This window comes from Prionailurus viverrinus, chromosome B1, assembly GCF_022837055.1.
Source record: "Prionailurus viverrinus isolate Anna chromosome B1, UM_Priviv_1.0, whole genome shotgun sequence".
In the NCBI taxonomy this organism is placed as follows: domain Eukaryota; kingdom Metazoa; phylum Chordata; class Mammalia; order Carnivora; family Felidae; genus Prionailurus; species Prionailurus viverrinus.
Window position 1 is genome coordinate 146617487 of NC_062564.1, and position 21902 is coordinate 146639388.

The 21902-nt window shown below is 40.5% G+C and overlaps 1 protein-coding gene across 2 annotated transcripts in view; it reads left to right on the forward strand.

The window, feature by feature from the left end:
- Nucleotides 1–361: 361 nt before the first annotated feature.
- The window catches only part of RASSF6 (Ras association domain family member 6), a 49218-nt gene continuing 27677 nt past the window's right edge, over nucleotides 362–21902 (forward strand). Inside the window, exons 1-2 of one of the 2 annotated variants that reach the window (XM_047857268.1) lie at nucleotides 362–591; nucleotides 11457–11555. In XM_047857268.1, coding sequence (XP_047713224.1) covers nucleotides 398–591; nucleotides 11457–11555 — 293 coding nt within the window. In that variant the 5' untranslated portion in view covers nucleotides 362–397. The remainder of the gene's footprint in view (nucleotides 592–11456; nucleotides 11556–21902) is intronic. The other variant, XM_047857269.1, reaches the window with a different exon arrangement.

Sequence of the window (21902 nt, forward strand, 5' to 3'; positions counted from 1 at the left end):
TGTGAGAACCACTAGTCTGGGTGAAAAGGTGCCGGCAGGGAAGGAGCTGGCAATAGAACAAGGAAAAGAAAACTGAGACATTTCTAATTCAAAGTGAACATTTTTAAAAGAAGGACGTGTGAATAATGACATTCCTTCCCAGGTAGTGTCATTTCTCAGGGACCCTTCACCTGTAATCTGGGCACAGAGTCGGGGTTAGAGTCAGTCCAATTCAGTGGGTAATGTCAATTCACTTCTCACGATGTGTGTCAGGGAGCAAAGGAGTGTTCCTATCAGCTGCCCCTAAGAAAGAAAGTAAACACTCCCAACATGCACTGAGGTAAAGGGAGTGGCTCAGGTTTCTTACACGTCCCTGCTCTGGCGAAAAGGGGTAATAATTAACAGCTCCTGGGGCTCGATGATCCTGCGGAGGGCACTGCCAGGTGCAGAGCTGAGCAGCACGGGGCGTCGGGTCGCCCCTCCTCCACACTTGGCTCCGACCTCCAGGACAGGTGAGGGAGCCCTGCCTTTCCAAGGGACGCTCGGAATTGGAGAATCTGTGACTGAGCAGGGGAACAAACTCTCCGGAGCAAGTTCAGCTCAACAACTCAGGTAAAAAGCCTTCTCCTGGTGTGAATAACAGGTGACAAATGGGCCTGGGGAAAAGAACCCCTCTAATCCACCCTCCGCCCCAGGTCAGGTTGAGGACACGTTATTAGAAAGCGGCATCCACGGGCAGCCAAGTTGAATGTAGGCATGCATCAGACCAGTTGAAACTCAGACATTGCTTTTCCTTTTTGATTGTTTTCAGAATACCCTTTCCTGACGCAGGTAAGCATGTGGGGAGGAGGGAAAGGCACGAACTTAAGTGTGGCCACTGAAGCCCTTCTCCCTTTCCTCGAGGGAAATAGCTCAAAGAGCGCTTTATCTGGAATTGCACTTAACCCTCACATCCCCCTTTCTCTTGAATCAGCGGACTTGAAAGGTCCTTTTACGTGAGGGTTCCGCTAAACTTTCCGCTCAGAAACTACAGAGCTACAGAGACATATCCCTCCAAAAATTGAAAACGATTTCTGCTGTAATTTAAGAGTTCACCAAACAATGAATGAATGAATAAGCATAATTAAATGGGAGCCCATGAGTTAAGGATACAAGTTCTGAAGCAGGAGAGCCATAAGTTCAAATCCTGGCTTTGCCACTTATTAGTTTGTCCCGTAGCGAGTTACTTAACCTAGCCAAGCCTCAGTTTGTCACCTGTAAAACAAGCCCCATAACAGGATATGCCAATGGGGCTTTGATGGGAATTAAACACTTAGCAAGCATCCTATAAGTGGTACCTCCAGTTAGGATTAAGAAATTAGCAGTTCTGCCAAAAGGGCCAGATCAGGGAGGGTGAGCTAAGCTGGGGAGACCAGACAGTGTGGAGGTGGTAAAGCTTAACTGGTTTCCAGAGAATGGGTCTAGGACACATGAGCGGATGGCCAGTGGGCAAAGAGTTACAGATCATCTGGCTTCTTGCTCCTTTTCAAATAGTGTACATAGTGGCAAATTCAAAATTATCTGCTACTCAATCACTTTTGCTTTGGAAAAGTCACGTTCATTTTAACTGTTATTTCTAAGCAGAAAATATAATTTTGTAGTAGGAGACTTACACACAACCCCAGATTGTGCAACCTGTGACATTTAGTTTTATAAGACAGATAACCCTTGAATGACTTTGATAAAATAGACCATGGTAGCACCCATATTGGATTGTTTGTATTGAAGTGATATAGACTTTCATTTGTGTATATGCACGAGAAGCACACAAGAACAATACCTGTGTTTGTTGGTCTTCACCTCTGAACTTAAATTACAGGGAAGTGACCTTTATGAAATTTTATTTAAAGGGCACTTTTGTTAATGTTGCTGTTAGTTTTATATTAATGTTGGTAATTTCAAGAAGGGAACAAACTTAGAAGTTGCAACTAGCAACGTATTTTCATTGATGACATTTTATATTTTCATTACATTAATATACATTTAAATGGTTTGCAGTTGATCCCAGCTTAATGTCATCATTGTTTTGATGGATTCTTGTTTCAAACTGCAGATTTGAGATTCTCCAATGTACTTATAGTTGGATATTCGCTAGAATTCTAAAGCCAACCAAACTGAGCTTTACTATGTTATTGTCCTCTGGGTCTTAATTGTGTTAGTGTTTATAGCTAAAAGCTTATAAAATATTCTAACCCATTTAGAATATAACTTTATGCCAAATAGATATGGTTGGAACTTCTTAAACCAAATTATTTGATTTAACATTTTGTAATGTTGTATGTTTAAACAAACAGTAACCCCAACTGAGATAAATCTACTTAACTGTACTTGAGATTAATATGAGATTAATTTATCTAACCACATAACCAGATTAAGTCTTCCTAGTTAAACTCTATTTTAGTGTACATATGTTCCTCTACTATCTCCAATATGAATAACATTTTAAGATATACTATTAAATGTATTGGTCCATCGAGAGAGAGAGAAATAACCAGCAATGACTAAGAAAAAATGAGCTTTCCCAATTATATGGAAGATAGTGTAACACATATGTAATATTTTTTAGCATGTAATTCAAAGTTTCATATTTGATACTTGTTTTCACTTTTCCTAAAATAAGAAGCACCCTATACTTTTCACTGAAATGGAAATCTAGTCCTAATAGTCAATTTACTTGTACAGATTCATTGAAGGTAGGGAATTTAGGATTTTTAGAGATACAGGAGCTTCCTATAAAAGTTTAGATTTGGGGGATGCCTGGGTGGTTCATTCGGTTAAGCATCTGACTCTTGGTTTCGGTGTAGGTCATGATCTCATGATTCATGGGATCGAGCCCCATGTTGGGCTCCATGCTGACTGTGTGGAGCTTGCTTGGGATTCTTTCTCTCTCTCTGCCCCTCCTCAGCTTGCTCTCTCTCTCTCTCCCTCTCTCTCTCAAAAAAATAAATAAACATTAAAAAACATTAAAATAAATAAATAAGATAAATGTTTACATTTTTATCTTGCCATTTGCAATGACATGGATGGAACTAGAGGGTATAATGCTAAATAAAATAAGTCCATCAGAGAAAGACAAATACCGTGTGATTTCAGTCATATGTGGAATTTAAGAAACAAAACAAATGAGCAAAGGGAAAAAAAACAGAGGGAGAAACCAAGAAACAGACTCTTAACTACAGAGGACAAACTGATGGTGACCGGAGGGGTGGGGGGTGGTGGGATGGGGGAATCGGTGGTGGGGATGAAGGAGAGCACTTGTCATGATGAGCCCTGGGTGATGTATAGAAGTGGTGAATCACTATGTTGTACACCAGAAACTAATATTACACTGTATGTTAGCTAACTGGAATTATGATTTTTTTAAAGTTTAGATTAAAAATTTTTTTTTTCAAATATAGGTCAATCAAAGATACAACCTCTGAGAAAGAACTTCTGAATATTCTCTCTTTGCCCTAAGGTCTAGTGTTAGAGAGGGTTGGGTTTTGTGGCAGAAATTCATCTGTGTCTTTCAAAGCTATCAGATACGGTGATTATATCACTTCATAACATCATCTCAAATTGCAGACTAATGTCACTGCTTTCCGTAGTGGAACGTGACGATGTCTCCCTTTTAAGTGATGACAGTGTAATCTTAATCACCTAAAGGACCACTTCCCCGTCACCATCCCAGAGCCCAGTAAGTGGGGTTCAAGAGCAGAAAGTGCTTGCTCTGCAGCCAACATACAAATAAGCACAAGAACAATGATTCACCGTCCCTGTGAAGTCAAGCTTAGAATTTCCTCTTGGAAACTAGATGAAGCAGAGAATCCTTGAGTGGTACCACAGCAGCAGTTCCAGAACATGCCTTTGGCAGACTGAGCAGCTGCCCTCCAGACCGAGTGGTGGCAAGATGCCTTGAGTCCTAAAGTGGCTGAAAACCCATGTGCTTCTGTTACAGTTCCTGTGCCTTGAGGGAGCTCTGGGGACAGTCAAGCCAGTGCGTTAATGTCCTGTCAATATGGAATAGAATATTAAAGGTTGGCATTTCAAATGAGATTCCACTGGGACTGACAGCAATGGCATAGAAGCCTGGGTGTTTGATCCATACCCTGTTGAGTCCCGTCTTATATTCAAGCATTATGATACATTGTTATGCATCTCAAAACAAGCATTTCTTAACTGTAATAAATATCACTTAATAAAGTGATAGTTTTTATATGTCAGCTTCTCACTTTTGCCATCTTTGCAAATGAGGCAAATTCTTTAGAAAGATAGAGCTGGATATTTCCCAGAAACCACACTTCTCTGGACTCTTGTACTGTTTTACTAAGAACTGGATAATGGATAGAATTCTAGATTTTTTTTCTCATTTCCTTGAAGTCATGTAATTGTATATAGATCTGTTCTTCTGAACTTTAAGGTTCCTGGTCAGAGTTTAGAGAAAAAACTTTATTTTGGAACTGAATACATATTTGTAACTTTCCATTGCTTTTTCCGGCCAAAACAATGATTAAAAAAAAAAAAAAACCTTCATTTTTACTGCGCTGAATATAATCTTACTTCATAATTTAAATACACATTTGCTATTCCAATGTGTTACTTTCCATTCTTTTTTTTTCTTAGTAACTTTTATGGTGTGTGTTATGTAAGATATGTTCCTTGTATATGATTTAGAAAGAACATATGAAATCAAAAAGAAAATAATTATCATTCATGATTTTGTAGCTTACAGCTTTATAGTTAATATTTTAATATGCCTCCCTATATATTGCATATATTCATTCTTTTATATATGTTTTTACCTACATATTTGCATATATACACTCACTCTAGAAGGTACAAAAACGAAATAATCCATAATCTTGTTCTAAAGGAATAGTCAAATTAACTAAAGTAAAATTTAGTTAGAGAAAGCAGTAAGTAATTAGAAAGCTGCAGATATTTTGCTGTGTAATTTCAGAGGCAGGAAAAATATCCTTTGGCTGGGGAATGTTGGGAAGTTAGCACCTATATTCTTTTAGTTCATTGTAAAATTCTGACTGTTCGGCACCTCATGCACCAGTGATCCCAGGAATAAGGGGCTACAGACACAGATGTAGGCTATGCTTCCTGTGCCTAGCACAGGGGCAAGCCCAGAGAGGGAACTCCTGAAATATCTGTTTACTATACAAAGGAGTGAATCAAATTTTCCACTTGTTAAACAAGTGGCCATTTAATCCATGATAGGCCACAGGAAGGTACTTTAAGTGACTGGCCCATTTGAGTTCATTGGGGCTGGGATTCACCTCCCATCCTCTGGCCTCCTTCTGGTACCTGGCCAATCCAGGCAAGCACACGTCTAGGAGGGATACAGGCAGGATACAGAGCAGGTGGAGGCAAAGCACAGGTGCTCTCTGATGCTCCCAGGTCTCACTGTGGCCTGCGAGCTGATGCTGTCTGATCCTGCCTTCTCAGGCTCCCGATCTTGTCTGCTTGCTTAGACCTTGCTTGTCTGCTTTGCTTTGCTTTCTCAGTCTCTGCCCTTCCCTGTCGAGCCACCTAGGCCCATCTGAGCTTAGACCCATCTAGTATTTCCAGGACTGTTTATTTCTCCAGGACTTGATTGCTGACCTAATTTCCTGTCTCATGAGCTCCATCCTATCTGGACAAAATGAAAAAATAAATAACCAAACTTATTCAATAATAATCTTATTTCATACACATAGTCAATAAACTCTGGCCCGAGGACCAGAGAGATTGTGTGATTCACTCTCCCAGTAAAGTACATAGATTTGTAACAACTACCTTCCTCCTCAAGGCATAGTTTATTATGCCCTACCAAGCAAATTGTGAATGTCCAACATGAGACCTCTAAGCTTCTAGAAGTATCATTTTTCCTTTTTTCATAAATCCTCATCTCTGCTAATCATGACCTCTCTTATCTTGCTCTTAAGATTTTTGAGATAACTAGCTCAGATCCTTAAATCTACCCAGTCTCTATAATTTAGAAGATATTCACAAATGTCCTACCAGGTTTTAAATTACTATGAGTCATAGTTAATAGGATTGGAGAGGGGAAACTGTTTGAATTCACAGATCTATTTCTCACCTTGGCAATTAATAATAAAATGAGACTTTTACCTTTTGGGTATTTAGACTGTTTGAATATTTTGTTGAGCCAATTTTTAGATTCAGATATGGCCAATATGATTCCTATTTAATTAGCATATATTGCCAATGAACAAAAAATTTTATCCTGTTTTTTTTTTCCCCCATAAATTCCATTTAATTGTCTTCCTTCCTAAGGTCAGAGAATAATGTAAGTGCTTTTGAAATCCTTTAATCACACCTGAAATCTTCTGATTGGCTTTGGCATAGCTCACCAGTTTGACAATATAATTCCACAGCAATTGTTTAGTATCTTTAATGACACCTTAGCTATTTTCCTATAAATACAAATAGGAAGCCAACCAGGAAGTTCCTGCAGTGATTTTCAGCCCATCACTGTCAACGTCACTTTGTGATTGTAAGAAACTTCCACTGGTGATTCTTCAGTTCAATATATACCCAACTTCTAATCTCAGCAAAGCTATCATGTTAACTATGAGGTCAAGAAAGATGTACAAATACCAATTACTCAGGCCATATCTGCAATTCTACATTTAGTCAGTCACTCAGCAAATATGAATTGAATTCCTTGCATGTTCCAGGCAAAATTCTAAGAGCTGGTTGTATACAGATAAATACAAAAAGCCCTGATCCAAAGAAGTTCATGTTGTGGTTGGGGAAGACAGATAAGTAAATAAATAAGATCCTTTCAATTACTGTTACATACCTAAATGGAAATCATGTGGTAGTAGTGGCTGACTGAGAATTGCTTAGGGAAAGCCTCTGAATGAAAAGATAAACTTGGCCCACGATCAGCATGATGGAAAACAGATGTGGAAGTCTAAGAGCAGGGTGTTCTAAGTAGGAGGAGTAGCAAGTATAAATCCCCAAGACAGGAATGAGCTTAGGGAGTGATGGAAAATCAGCAAAAAGGCCAATGTAGACAAAAGGGAATCAATGAGGAAAGTAATGAAGGGAATGAACACTGAAGAGATTGATGGGATGCTGTGGGTAATCGTAAGGAAGCTATATTTTATTCTATCTCATTCTTGGAAGCCATTGCAAGTTTTTAATCATCAGATGATGAGATTTATTTCAGTCTTTAAAAAGAATAAATAAAATAAAAATAAATAAGAAATAAATACAATAAATAAAGTTATCATCCTAGTTTCTGTGTGGAGAATGGAAGACTAGTCACTGGTGGATGCTGGGAAACTAGCCATGAGGCTGATGCAGAAATTCAGGAGTTAAGGTGGTGATGATGATGATGGCTTGACTCAGGGTGGTAGCATTGGAAATAGAAGCTTTTGAGTTCAGGTGATATGTTGGAGGTACAATTAGTAGGATCTACTTTTGAATTAGAATCTCGTTCTAATGAAAGAGGAAAAGATAAAACTGAGTCTTAGTTATGGTGCCAAATTGGGTAGATGGGAAAGAATTGTCAGGGAGGGAATTCTGGAGACTGAAGAAAGTCCATGGTCCTGTCTGGGCCATTTGCATGGAGATATCTTCTAGACTTCCAAGCACAGATTAAGTAGGTAGTGACATGGGTCTGGAGCTCAGCAGGGAAGTTGGGTTAGAGATGGATTCGATTATCTGGAAGAAAGTGTAGACAGAGAAGAGGACACGGCCGAGGATAGGCTAGTAGAACTAACCAGCATTCTGTGATTGTGCAGAGGAGTCTGGACAAGAGACTAAAATGTGGAGTCCTGTGAAATAGCAAAGAAACAAGGCAAGTTTGTTGTGGTTACTGCTTTGTCTCAAAAGCCTCAAGAAAAAAAAGGATGGGGGGAGTTCAAAAGCAGGAAACAATCAACCTTGTCAAATGCTGCTCAGAGAGAAAATGAACCATTTGTTAAGATACAGGCCATTGGAACATGGGAGGAGAGGTGCAGGGAGGGGTAAATTAAAAGAATAAATGGTAAATAATAGATATCCAGGAGAAGACAGTGTTTGGACGATGAGGTTACCACTAGGGGATTCTCAGTAGGGAGCAACAATAACCTTTTTTGTGGGTGATTCAAATGATAGCATCTAGAGGCAAAACTCAGGTTTTAGAAGCAAGAGCAAGGGCTATATAACGAAACAGCCCAGACCAAATCATACGAATGAGTAACTGGGATCTATTGGGCTCCTGGAACGTGCTGTATCTTTCTCGCAAGGCAGCCTAAAATACCCATGTAACTTCTGACTTACAGAGTTGATTTGCCTGATGGCTAAGCTTCTGTCCCTGCCATCACAAGTCCTCCCAGAGACCCCCTTCCAATGATGAGCTGTCAAAGAAGATGACATCCCCAACTAGAGGAACACTGTTCTTTCAGCAAGAAGATAGGAGTAGAAAAGGTATAAATCAAGAGCAATGATACAAGGTGAAAAGGAGAAAATGGCATCAGAGCAGTGCAGATAAGAGACTATGGAGAGACTTGATAAGTCCCACTTGAGCAGAGACTAGGAAGAAGCAGAAATCTGAACATCAACCTGTGGTGATGAGGGCCCTCTCGTGTGAGGTAACTAACTGGTGACAAGAGACTCAATGGCTTGAGAGCCATTGGACCAGTAGGCCTGGTATTTGAGAAAATCTTCAGTTTTAAGTTTAGAAGAGTAGATGTTTTGGTGGAATTACAGAAAACCTGAATGTCAGGTTAGGAGACCTGGACTGTATTTGCTAAGAATGAAATCCCAGGAAAGTTTGTGAACAAGAAAATGATGTGATGGTCCAGATAGTAAAAACATAAAGGGGAATTAGTCAGGCATTCAGCTTAGAGACTATTACAATGTTCCCAGTGAGATGTGCTCATAGCTTTCAAATAGATTATATATTTTCAAATAATGTGCTATAATGCATCAGGGAATTTGTGAACATAGCTTTCCTTTTTTTTTTTTTCTTCTTTTCTTTTCTTTTCTTTTTTCCTTTTTTCTTTGTTTTGGGCAGTGGGTGGGAGGATTGCTATTATCCTGGAGAAAGATGATATGAAATACCTTCCAAACACCTTACTCCAACCAAATTAATCTAATTTGGAAGTAAAAGGAGGAAGTCCCACCCTTCTTTTTTTTTTTTTTTAAATAAAAATTGAACTTTTCTCTCTAGCCTAGCCTTTTATCCTGGCTATATCCCCTATGATTCTATAGGCTTGAAGCAATAGTAATTAAATATGTAATTTCTGCAAAATGGAATGACTGGAAAACATTATACTTAAAATCTCTTGTCACACCCGAATGCCATTTAGATGAAGACATAAAGGAGGATGTTATTCACATCTGACCACGGTTTCCAAAGCCTGAAGGAAACTTGAAGGATGTTACATCACACTTAATCAACACTTGCGAGTCAGAGCTTGATTTTAGATGCCTGGAAACTTAAAATTGTGTTTGCAGGACTGGGGCACAGTTCAGTCAATTTGGGTTGAGTGGCTGTAATAGAAGAAATGTATTCCCTTGCGCAGAACCATATAGGAGAGAACTCATTCTAGAAATACTCCAAAAACAGACTTACCAAACTGGCCAATCCTTCCTTGCCTTGGACCACTGATTCTGTAGTTTTTTAGTTTACTTGGTACATTTTCTTCTTTTCTGCACATCTCCAAATGTTGATCCAGGATTTCTTTTCTACTTTAACTATCTTGCCTTCCCATGTTGCCAAAATAATTTCAATGATTATAAAATGCTTTCGGTGGGGCGGGGGGATTATAGAAGCCTTTGGGACTTTAGTATCTTCTTAAAGAGAATAACACTGAGCTGTCAAGTAAGCAGAACTTTAAAACTGACTGAAATTTTTTTCCACAAGTTTCTGGAAATTTCCTTGAAAAATGTAATAAGAGCAAGACATCTCAATTTTTTTCATAAATTTCTGGAAATTTACTAGAAACTGTAAAACCAGCAAGGCTTCAGAAACTATTATTCCAGACGGTCAAAGTTCCTCATGTAGCTTCTTTTCTTTTTTCTTTTTTATACTTCTCAATAAAAAGTAAGATCTGAACCAAAAAAACAGCAGTTTCAAACATCCCAAGCACACCTGTGCATTTATAGAGCGAGCAGGAACATAACTTTTGAATCAATAAAACCTGGTAGTACCAGAACTGTGGATAAATCGAAAAATGAAAAAAATCCTTAGAGCGCATTCCAAATCAAATACTAAAAATTCAGAAGTAGAATTCCTGACAGGAGTTATGCCAAATTTAACCATACTGGATACATTCATTACCAGGAGCATAGCTAATACAGCCATCAACTGTAAAGTGATCATCAGCACAATTTTGACCCGGGGTTTCACTTACAAATTTGCAAATCATTTGCATTTAACACAGGCCAACATTGCGGTTTGTATTATACTTTCTTAGATATATCTCTCTATCCTGTTGGCCCTTCTCTCTCCCTATCTCTCCATTCCATAGTTGTCAATCTCTCAAGTTGATTACCAAGGGGAAGACTGGAAGTGAAGTTATATACTTCTGGCCCATCTAGTGTTTCTTCATATGCCCTCTTTATCATCTTTATTCAGAGATTGTTAAAATTAAATTATACGTTCCTCTTCCTTTACTATTTTTCCTAAAAACATGAAGAATATAATTTTCAATTTCAAGTGAGAAATATATCATGAGAGATAAAATGAATTTTTCTCAGAAGCACATATGGATAACAAAAACAGGAAAACACCTAAACATCTTAAAACTTATAAAGGTCAAGTGGGGGCAAGAGCAGAGAAAACAAGACATTATTACTTGTTGTCAAGCAAGTCACTTTGTGAAAAGTCATGAAAAGGTGGTTTACAGGATGCCATTTAGAAACTCACTCAAAATGTGTTATAGTTAAAACGCTGAACTGAGCCTACTTTCTAACAATTGAAATTTTGGAGGGCATCTCACTTATCCTCAATAGTAATTCTCTTAGAAAAAAAAATATATCTTTGAAAAGAATCTTGGAATGGGCCAACTAATAGAAAATCAAAGATTGGAATTTGTATAACCTTTCCAAAATGCAAAAACAATGTTGGTGAAAAGAAAAAAAATTAGAGGCCTTCAAGATTCAGACTTTGTTTCAAATTATGTGTCCCATTACTTACCAAGTGTTGGAAATAGAGGTAATAACATCTACACCCTGCTGGGACGGTCTGAGGATTGAGTAAGATAACATCTGGAAAGTGGCTCACAGACAGAGTATAAGATCTGTGGCACATGGTAAAAAAAAAAAACAAAAAAAACCTTTCTCTTTCCTTCCCTTCCCAACCCTCATGCCCATAGAAAAAACACTACTTAAAAACTTGTCCCAAATACTTTTACTCACCGGGGACAAAGCAAAACATTTCAATTTAAGTCAGAAACTAATTTATGAATGCATCACAGGAGTATACCATTAATGTTATCCTCACGTCTTAGGGTATCCTCAGATGATCTCAAAAAAGGAGAAAAGTTGAATATGATGGCTCACCAGTGCTCTTCCTGGATCTTCATCAATGAGAGGACATTCATTACCAGGTAATTATATGCCTGTATGTGTTATCCTACTCAGCAGTCATTGGTGGATTAAGCCCCAGGACTTTGTCATTCTAAGCATGATGAATGAACCACAAAATCAATATGAATCAACAGTCAGACAGTGAGTACTAGTCCTAAAGACTGCTAACACATAACCTTTCATGGAACAATCACTCATATTTTATAAATAGTGGTCTAATTTCACTATAGTTGGCAGAATTCTCAGGAGCAGCCTTAACTAACGGATCTAAGTCTCCTCATAAATTGGATATCCAAAGAATTGGTCCAGGGGCTCAAAACAGGCCTTCCCATCCTCTTCTCTCCCTCCCTTACTCCTTAGGACACACTTCATTTTCACTGTGTCCCTCTTGATGTTAGGTTATGCAATATATAGAACATCCACAGTGGTTTTCTTATACACAGCAAATAGCATCTTATATTGGTTTGGGAATAACTGAGCAGGAATTTGAAAACTCTAAGAGTAAAGCTGAGCCCTGAACTGGCTGATCAGGAGCAAAAGCAGATGAGAAAAAAAGACGGGGAAACACACACACACACACACACACACACGCACAATTGGCCCTGAAACATGACCCATGTCTCACTGGGAAGAGAAACAAAGCCAAACAAATGATAGGAGGTGGTGGGTATAAATTGATGCTGGATCGGGCCACAGGAAAGCAGAGAGAACAAACATGGTCAACAATGGAATTAAAGTCAGACGGAGGATAAACATGAAATATAAGAGGTGGGAAGAAGGTGTGAAGTAAAAGACAGTGGATTCATCTATTCATTCCTCAAGTATGTATTAACTGCTTCCCAAAGACAGGTATTCTGGACCCTGAGCATTCAGCAATGGCCCAAACAAAACCTTTACCCTTGTGGGGTGGCCTCCTCAAAGGGGGATACAGTTGCTGTGTAAGATAAATGAGTAACAATATATATATTATTAGACACTGAAAGGTAGGAAGAATAAAATAAAGCGGGAAAGGGAATAATGAGTGCTGGAGGTGGACAGCTGGGGTTATGATTTCATATATGATGTCCAGGGAAACCTCGGTGAGAAGGTAGCATTAGAGGAAAAGCCTGGAGAAGGTGAGCAAGCCAGTTGTGTAGGTATCTGGCTGGGAGCAAAGGGGACAGCCAAGACCAAGCTCTGAGGCAGGTGCATGCCTATATGGATGGAGGAAGCCAGGCTGGGGTAAACGAAGTGGGAGGAACAGCAGAAGCGAAGGCTCCTGACATCATGGGCCAGAACACGTAGGATCTCGTAGGCCGTTGTGAGACTTCATCTTTCCCACCGATGAGAAGCCATTGAAGGATATTGAGCACTTGGGTGACTGGATCAGTGTGGCCGAAGAGGGCATAAGATTGGAAGCAGAGAAATTATCAAGGAGCTGAAAGTTCAGGGGAGGGATGATGGTGCCTTGGGCCAAGGTATCAGTAGTGGAGGTCAAAAAAAAAAAAAATCAGATTCTCAGATATTTTGATGGAAGAGAATGAAACCACTTTTTTTGGGGCGGGGGCGGGGGGGAATATTTCCAAGGAAAGGTCTGCAATTCTGAAGACCCTTATTTTATGTCATATTTTGAATTGGCCAAATTGAGGACTGACAGTTTGTATTTTGTAGCCCAGCGTCCCTTTCAGGCCCTGGTATCTACATATCAGCTGGAACTCCAGTAAAATTTTATTACATTTACACAAACGCCAGACTTGAAGATAGCACTTCTCAAAATGTGGTCCACAGGCCGCCCACCTCCCAGTCAGACAGTTGTTGACAATGCAGACCCCGGGCTCCCCTTGACAGATAGTTCTGATGCATACTGAAGTGTAAGAACCACTGCTCAGAGGAGGAAAGGATTAAAGTTCGAGAACTTCTGACCTCCTGAAATAAACAAAATCCCAGAGCCCGGGGAAATCTGTACAAAACACTTGTCAGAAATTAATACCACCGACCACCCAGGATATCCAACATGTCACAAATCTGACAGACACCTCCATTCATTTAGTCACTGGATGAGTAATCATTCTGCTCCCGCTCTGCGCTAGGCTTTGTTCCAGCGAACAAGGCAGAAATTACAAACTTATTAGGGATTTTTATTTTCCTGCACAAAAACATGTGAAAATAATGGAAACGAATAGGGAAATAGAATCCACTCAATGGAGATTTTGGCCTCAGCACATTGCATGAGAGCTACATTTGATCGATAAAATAAGAGGTTGTGACAGTAATAGCATAGCAGCAATGGAACATTTAGGTCTTACTGCTGAATGAGGATTCTCTGAGTTTAGAAACTTCCCTGGGTAAATGGCGTTGGCATAAGTCAGCTTCACGCTCCGATGACTAAGTTTCCAGTTGCCGTTTTCATTGCCTGGGGTCATCACTGGTCTGCTGCTTCACATGGTAAATATTCTAAGCGAGCAGAGTTTCAAAAATATATATATATGGTTGCTTTCAAAGTACTTTCAGGTGCTAAGCTGAAATCAGGGCACTTGAGAGGTGAGTAAATCCAACCAGAGTACTTGAAAAAGTTCAAATCCGGTTTTAGAATGCAGATCAGATTTGATTCTCTGGATTCCTTCGTCTTTGTCTCCTCCTCGGGGAGCCCAATGCACACTCCTGTGGGCTGCAGCGCTACCCACAGCCCACAAGCCATGTGTGCATTCCTGTCCTTAGTAAATAATTTTAATGAGCATGATGTAATAAATTTTAGCAGTAAGTGCATTATTCCACACGGTGTCTCTTTCCAAGCATGTTGGCCGGGCACCCTTTGCTGAAACAAAGGAACCAGCCACCTGCACCTCTGAGCACAAATTCAGCACAAAGAGCCAATGTTCCACAGGCTGCTTCTACCTGGCCAGTAGAGCTAGAGGGCAATGTTTGCCCAGTTTCCATGGCCAGGGTCTTCTCTAATCAAGGAAACTGGATCAAACACTGCGTGTCCCAGCGTGCCCTGCAGGTGGGTTTATAAAGAGGACACCCTTCTCCTGAAGGCCACTGGACTCTTGTCTTTTTTTAACTTTTTAATGTTTACTTATTATTTTTGAGAGAGAGAGAGAGCAAGTGGGTGAGGGGCAGAGAGAGAGGGAGACACAGAATCCAAAGCAGGCTCCAGGCTCTGAGACGTCAGCACAGAGCCCAATGCAGGGCTCAAACTCACAAACTATGAGATTATGACCTGAGCCAAGGTCAGCCACTTAACTCTTAACTCTTATCTTTAATAAAGGATAAGAGAGCCCTCTCTGACATTTTTTTTTAAGGAACCAGGATTTTAAAATAGGTCAGGGGGACGTCTGGGTGGCTCAGTCGATTGAGCGTCCAACTTCGGCTCAGGTCATGATATCACAGTCTCTGAGTTTGAGCCCCACATGGGGCTCTGTGCTGACAGCTCAGAGCCTGAAGCCTGCTTCGGATTCTGTGTCTCCCTCTCTCTCTGCCCCTCCCCTGCTCATGCTCTCTCTCTCTCAAAAATAAATAAACATTTTTTTTTAATAAAATAAGTCAGGGACAAAAAGTTCAAGACATGGTTGGGACCATCTCCTTTAAAAATGAGAAATTTTTTCTACATGGAGATCGTTTTTAAAAATTTATTTCAACATTTCCACTATGAGGTTTGATAACCTAATGAAAATAACAGAAATGTTCATAATGAAAAATTGGATATACTAACTTCATTAGTTACTATGTCAAAAAAAAGGTGAATAATGTCCCCCCAGATATGTGAAAAAGTTCATTTTTTAAAGCTTTCCTTATATCAGATATTTTTCAATGAGCATTGACAATCACGAAGCATATCAATGTGACTGTTATTCCCAACCCAATTTACTTATTCCACGTTTACCTGTTTTATCACTTTGGTCAGTTAGAAAACAGTAGGATCATCCATCTGTCCAAGATACACTGAAAATATTTCAATAGGCATCTGATAAAATCAAAATTCAAAGACTAGAAATATATTAACTTATGGAATTTACTTGAATTTCTGGATATGTTAAGTGGTGGCACTGGTAAAAGGTTTTATTTTTCCCTCTAAAAATAGGTCAGGGTTTAATTTTCTATATTTTATTCCCTCAACAAATAATTATTGGGAACACACCACAAGCCAGAAGTTGTGCTAGAAACTGAGGTATGGAATTTTGAGCAAAAAAAGACAAGAGCTGCTTGGAGCTACGGATCTCCGATTTGAGCCTTCGCTAGAATGACCTGGAGGGCTTGCTACACTAAAGATTGAGGGACCCACTCCCAGCTTGTGACTCAGTGGGTCTGGGTTGGCGTGAGCATTCCCATGTTGAAGTTCCCGGGTGGTGCCCATGTTACTGGCCTGGGAATCACACTTTGAGAACTACAGGTCTAAAGGCCTGATTGATAACAAACTGACGCAGATGTTCAGAAGGAAAGGGATCCTTTAGAGAATAAGGAACTAGCCTAAACAGTGGCGGGGGTGGTGGGGTGGGGCTCCCGATATCTGACCAAGGAGGAAGCTAACGAGTTTAAGGAAGTGAGCAGGAGAGCATTCCTGACATAGGGAGTCTGCCTGAAGTCGTTATGGCCAGAGAGAGCTCAGGGTTCCAGCAAGTGAAGGGGACCCAGTGTGGGTGAGGTACAAGACACAGGGAAATGCATCTCTTCAAAGTAGGCTAAAGAGACGGAGCAGGACCTCCCCTGCTGTGATAAAGATTTGTAGTTTTTATCCCAAGAACAATGGGAAGACGTTTAAAGATGTTAAGCACAGCAAATGCTATGGTATGTTCTCTGTGCTCTGTATAGAGTGTGGAGTATATGGAGGACACCCAGAAGAAAAACAAGGAGGTCCCTTAATATAAATTTTTATTTAATTTTTTAAAATGTTTTCTTTATTTTTGAGAGAGAGAGAGAGACAGACACAGAGTGTGAGCAGGTGAGGGGCAGACAGAGAGGGAGACACAGAATCCGAAACAGACTCCAGGCTCTGAGCTGTCAGCACAGAGACCGATGCGGGGCTCGAACTCATGAACCATGAGATCATGACCTGGGCCAAAGCCGGACCCTTAACCGACTGAGCCACCCAGGTGCCCCTGTATTGTTTTAAACGTAAGGAGAATCAGTGGTCAAAGTCATGGCAGCGTCACAGAAGAGCCAGGTAAGAGCCTGTGTGTCAGGAGAGCTCCTGTCTTCAGCTCATGCTCATGTGCGTGGCCCCGAGGATCACTGGCCACCTGCTGTGTTTCAGGCACTCTGGTAACAATCCTAATGGTCCAAGAGGCTGTTAATGAATTAACAGAGTAGATAGATCATTTCCTCATCCCTAGGGAACAAGGGGCATCAGACTGTGAAGCCAAGGTCGTCATCCTCAACAAGCACACAAGCCTCCAGCTGTTCATACACAAAGGGTGTTATTTTACAGCCAGCCTGTGTGTGCTCCAGTAATGACCAGAGTTGTGTGGCACACTTGTGTTTACTTTTCAACTGGCTTACAAAAATGTATAAGGCTTGGATTAGAAAAAAAAATGAAATGAAAGTTTAACTCATAGGAGAATAAGATCCCAATATAAGCTACATACCAACCCAACTGTGCCATTCCCTCATCTCTATACCCAGCCCCACAGCAAATCTAATTGGCTCCACTTCCAGAATCCAAACAATTCTCACCACCTAGTCCAAGCCACCATTATTTCTTGCCTGGACAATTGCAACAGCTTCCTGCTTCCATTCCCTGTCCCTAGAGATCTGGCCGGGAGGACCTTTATGACCTCATCTGAAACCACTCTTCCCTTCTTTCTCTCCTTCAAACATGCCAAGCTTAGTCTTGTATACAGGGCATTGCATCTCTTGCTTGGGACAGTCTCCTTGACTCTTCACATGGTTGGCTCTTTCCCATTATTGAGATTTCAGCTTAATATGGCAGGCCTCCTGATCACCCTTGCTGACACGTCCTCCACTATGCACTCCGTCAACATGATCCTGTTTTATTGTTCTCAGAGCATTTATCCCTATGTAAAATTAGTGTATTTCTTTAAAAAAATTTTTTTAACATTTATTTATTTTTTTTGAGACAGAGAGAGACAGAGCATGAATGGGGGAGGGTCAGAGAGAGAGAGGGAGACACAGAATCCAAAACAGGCTCCAGGCTCTGAGCTGTCGGCACAGAGCGCGAAGCAGACCACGAGATCACGACCTGAGCCGGAGCTGGACGCTCAACCGACTAAGCCACCCAGACGCCCCCAAAATTAGTGTATTTTGCTCTTTTGTTTTCCTCTGTCTTCCTCCCCCTCAGAATGTAAGTCCCATCAGTGCAGGGGGTCTCATTCACTGTATACTTTGCCGTATCGCTAGCATCTATTACATCATCTGTTATATAGTAATCCCTCAAATTTTTGCTGATGATGCATTCCTATGGGCACTAAACTTCAGAGAACTAAATTAGGAGCTCAGTGTTTTGACATGTGCTACCCTTAAATACTGTTTCATATCTAAGGGCAAACTGATTACATCAGCACTCCTCTTGAGTTTAATGTATATGCAGATTTCCTGGGTATCTTGGTTAAAATACAGATTTTAATTTCTAACAAGATGCCTCCTATGTGTTCAGGTGATATGAGAGGAGCCACTCTTAAATCCTGTGATAGGCATATTAATGGCCTCCCAGAGATGGCTACATTCTACTCCCCTGAACCTGTGAATATTTTACAGTTGCATGGCAAAAGGGAATTCAGGCTGCCAATCTGCTGACCCTAAAATAGAGAGATTATTCAGATGGGCCCAGTGTGATCCCCAGGGTCTTTAGAGATGAGACAGGAAGGGGGCTCTGTGAGGGGAGCCTGTGTCAGAGTGGGGCTGGTGAGAATGACTCCATGGTCATTGCTGGCTTTGAGATGGAAAGGGGGACAGAACTGAGGAATGTGGCAGGCTCAGGAACTGAGAAAGCAAGGAAACAGGTAAATACAGTCTCTGGTTCGAAGCACTACCACTATACACAAATCAGTACCTGTTCTCTCCAAACACTCAGCTACAGCAAGGGGCACCTGGGTAGCTCAGTCGGAGGAGCATCTGACTCTTGATTTTTGGCTCAAGTCATGATCTCGAGGTTCGTGGGATTGAGCCCAACGTCAGGCTCTGTGCTGACAGTGCAGAGCCTGCTTGAGATTCTCTCTCTCTGCCCCTCCTCTTCACTCTGTCTCTGAAAATAAATAATAAATATTTATTTTTATTAATTATATTTATTAAATATAATATTTAACAAATACATTTATTAATATTTATGAAAATATTTATAATAAATAAACATTTTTTTAAAAAGACAAAACACTCGGCCAGAACAAGAAAACGGACTATTTCATCAAAGTGGAGGTGGTTTCAAGTCCTTACTTCGGTTTGGAATAGAAATAGAAGCATCAGTCCTGATTTGTGAGTAGTGTTAGGGCTGTGAACCAGAGGCCATATTTCTCTGTGTTTCCGGCCAAAGAAGACAGAGCACAGACTTCCCTCATTCTTTCCTCCCTGTCCACAACTGCTCGGGCTGCCCATAAGGGTTCAGCTGCTGCAAGTGACAGCAGAGAACAAGATCTGACACGGAGGCAGCTCCTCGCAGCTGCCAGCTAGAATATAGTAGGTTGTGAATTTTTTTTTTAAATCTTTTTCATAAAAATCTTTGGAAGCCAAACCATAGAGGAAAAGGGAATAGATAAGTATCTTCCCTCGTCTGAGGCTGTTGGAAAACACGCCAGTGTGTTAATATATCAAACACTGAGATTTACCCTTATGAAAGGATTCTCTCAAAAATCCGCTATCAGATCTGGAGCACATTCTTGTTTCCTTCAGAAGCACCGGTATTTGAACAAATGGCACAGTCCTTTGCCTCTCCCTTCTTATCCCCTCTTTTATGTCTTATCAACGCCCAGTGGCATTGTTCTGAGTAGCTAAAGCCCCTGTCTTCAAGGGTAGAGTTTTCATCCTCAAGAAAACACTTTGGGCATTTTTCTTTGTTTTGTTATCTACCAACTAGCCATCACTTCCAGTTTCTTTTTAATACTATGAAATTACTCCTTAATCTTTAACCCTTTTCCCTTAGCTGAGTTCTAGGGGTTGAGGACCCGAGAGAAACTGACACGTCTATCCACTAATGGCTCCAGGGCCATTTTTTACAGGCGTTATCAAGAAAAGATGAATGCCCAGAAAATACAAAAGTCACAATATGGCCAAAAGCAGTGAGGGGGAGTGTGGTGGAGGAGAGGCAGGTCTGGCTGTACTATCGTATTGATTAGATTACTAGTGGAGCTCACGAAACTCCCAGGCCCTTTTTATTGTGGGTTGTCAGCACTGAAGAGGGAGTTAGGTCTTAGGATAGAACTGTTTGGGAGAACAAAGCAAACAAGTCAGGGGCACCATCATCCTGACCGCCAGCAACGATTACTGATATTTTAGCAGAATTACTAAAAATGTTAGGAGCCCTTCCTTTTCAAAAAGAGCAGCCTCCTCAAAGGAAGCCAGGAGAGGCAGACAAATTCAGAGGTCCCTGATCAGTTAGGGTTTGCATTTTTCCTGCAGTCAAATCAAAACAGCCCTCCTTCCTCTTCCCAACTTCTCTCTTTTCAAACTGTGGAATCCAATCCCTTCATTTGCAATGGAAATGTGAATAACCTACTTTGCCAGCTGAGGAAGGTCTCTATGCAAAGGTGGAAAGGTAGTCTTCTTTCTTCATTGAGCCAGGAGCTGAGGCTAAAGGCAAAAAAAAGACCCAGAGCTGTAGCCGCTTATAGAACAGTTGCAGAAGTTTGCGATTTGAATTCCAGGATTCAAGCTGACAGTAATGAAGGATAAAGCGGGTTAAGAGAATTCTGCTTCTGCTTGCAGACATCATGCAGACATCAGTAACATGGAATGATGGGTTGTCTTGGCATAGGGCTTAATGATAAGTCTCCATTTATTCTTTTCTGTTGTCCTCCTATTTCCTGGTTCCACCTTTCCAAAAACATACAGGAGTTTATATTATATTATATTATATTATATTATATTATATTATATATTAATTTTTTTTAATGTTTATTTATTTTTTGAGAGAGAGACAGACAGAGTACAAGCAGGGGGAGGGGCAGAGAGAGAGAGAGGGAAACAGAATCTGAAGCAGGATCCAAGCTCTGAGCTGTCGGCACAGAGCCCGACACGAGGCTTGAACTCACAACCCCCGAGATCATAACCTGAGCCGAAGTTGGACGCTTAACAAACTGAGTCACTCAGGTGCCCCTATTTTATATTTTTGTTGGAAGTAAAATTATGACAACATTATAAATGCATTATGCACTAATTATATGAAGTTTGGAAACTATACAGAACTATGACCCATAAAATAAGTCACAATCTTTTTTCCCAGAAAAATGGTCAATTTGTTACCTTTCCATGCTTAATTCATAACTATTTTATTAAAAACATATTAAGTTTTAAATTGTTTTGTAACCTAACATGAAATTGTTGATCTCATTGCTAGAATTTAATATTATGAACAAAATCCATGTGTGTTATGGGGAAAACTAAATATGTAAGGCAGTAAGTTAGCATTTTTATTCTGCCTAAATTTTTCAACTCTTTGAAGATATTCTTTCAAATGATTTAGGCTCCTGTCCTTAAACATGGAAATATGCACAGCAGGATGTTGTTTCTAATACTGCTGTCACAATGCATTTCAGGGTCGGGTATTTGGAGCCTGGACACTTTTCAACAAGTCTCCAGGAGGCAGAAGTAACACAAAGTCAGGAAGCTCAGCCGTGGCCAAATATGCCTTTGGTGGCTGAGTTGGGTTGTATTTTTCTCCGGTTTAGTTTGTGTCATGTGTAGCATCTGAAGTTTGTGTTGGGTTACATTGTACAACAGTGTTTCTCATTTGCCTTTATCGGGTCCAAATAGTCAGAATCACTTAGCAAAGAGGGGGCCAGGGTTTTTGGTTGCCAGGAAAGGGATCGAATATCCTCTTAATTACATTGCAAATCATTACTGAAACTAGAGAGAGAATTCTATTGCCACTAATATTTGACATCCATTCTGTCTATGGATGCAGGGCGTAACTCCGTTCCATCCGTCATGCTGTCCCACGTCCAAGAATATTACACTTTTATAAGATCAAATAAAAATGGTTTCTTCCGGCCAGCTCAGTAGCATGATAAGATTGAGGAGCTCATTTCTTGCAAAGTCCATTATTCATGGCAGACGTCACTATGTGGGTAATTCCCATCTGCTGAGCAGCTGCAGTTCGGGCCACAAGGTACAAAGTTCACCTAAGCATTTTACAGTGAATTCTGGATCCACTATTGCTCATAAAACCAACCTGGGAGCCTTAAAGGAACAGGAGCCTGGGGCCCTCCTATGCATTGTTCCCC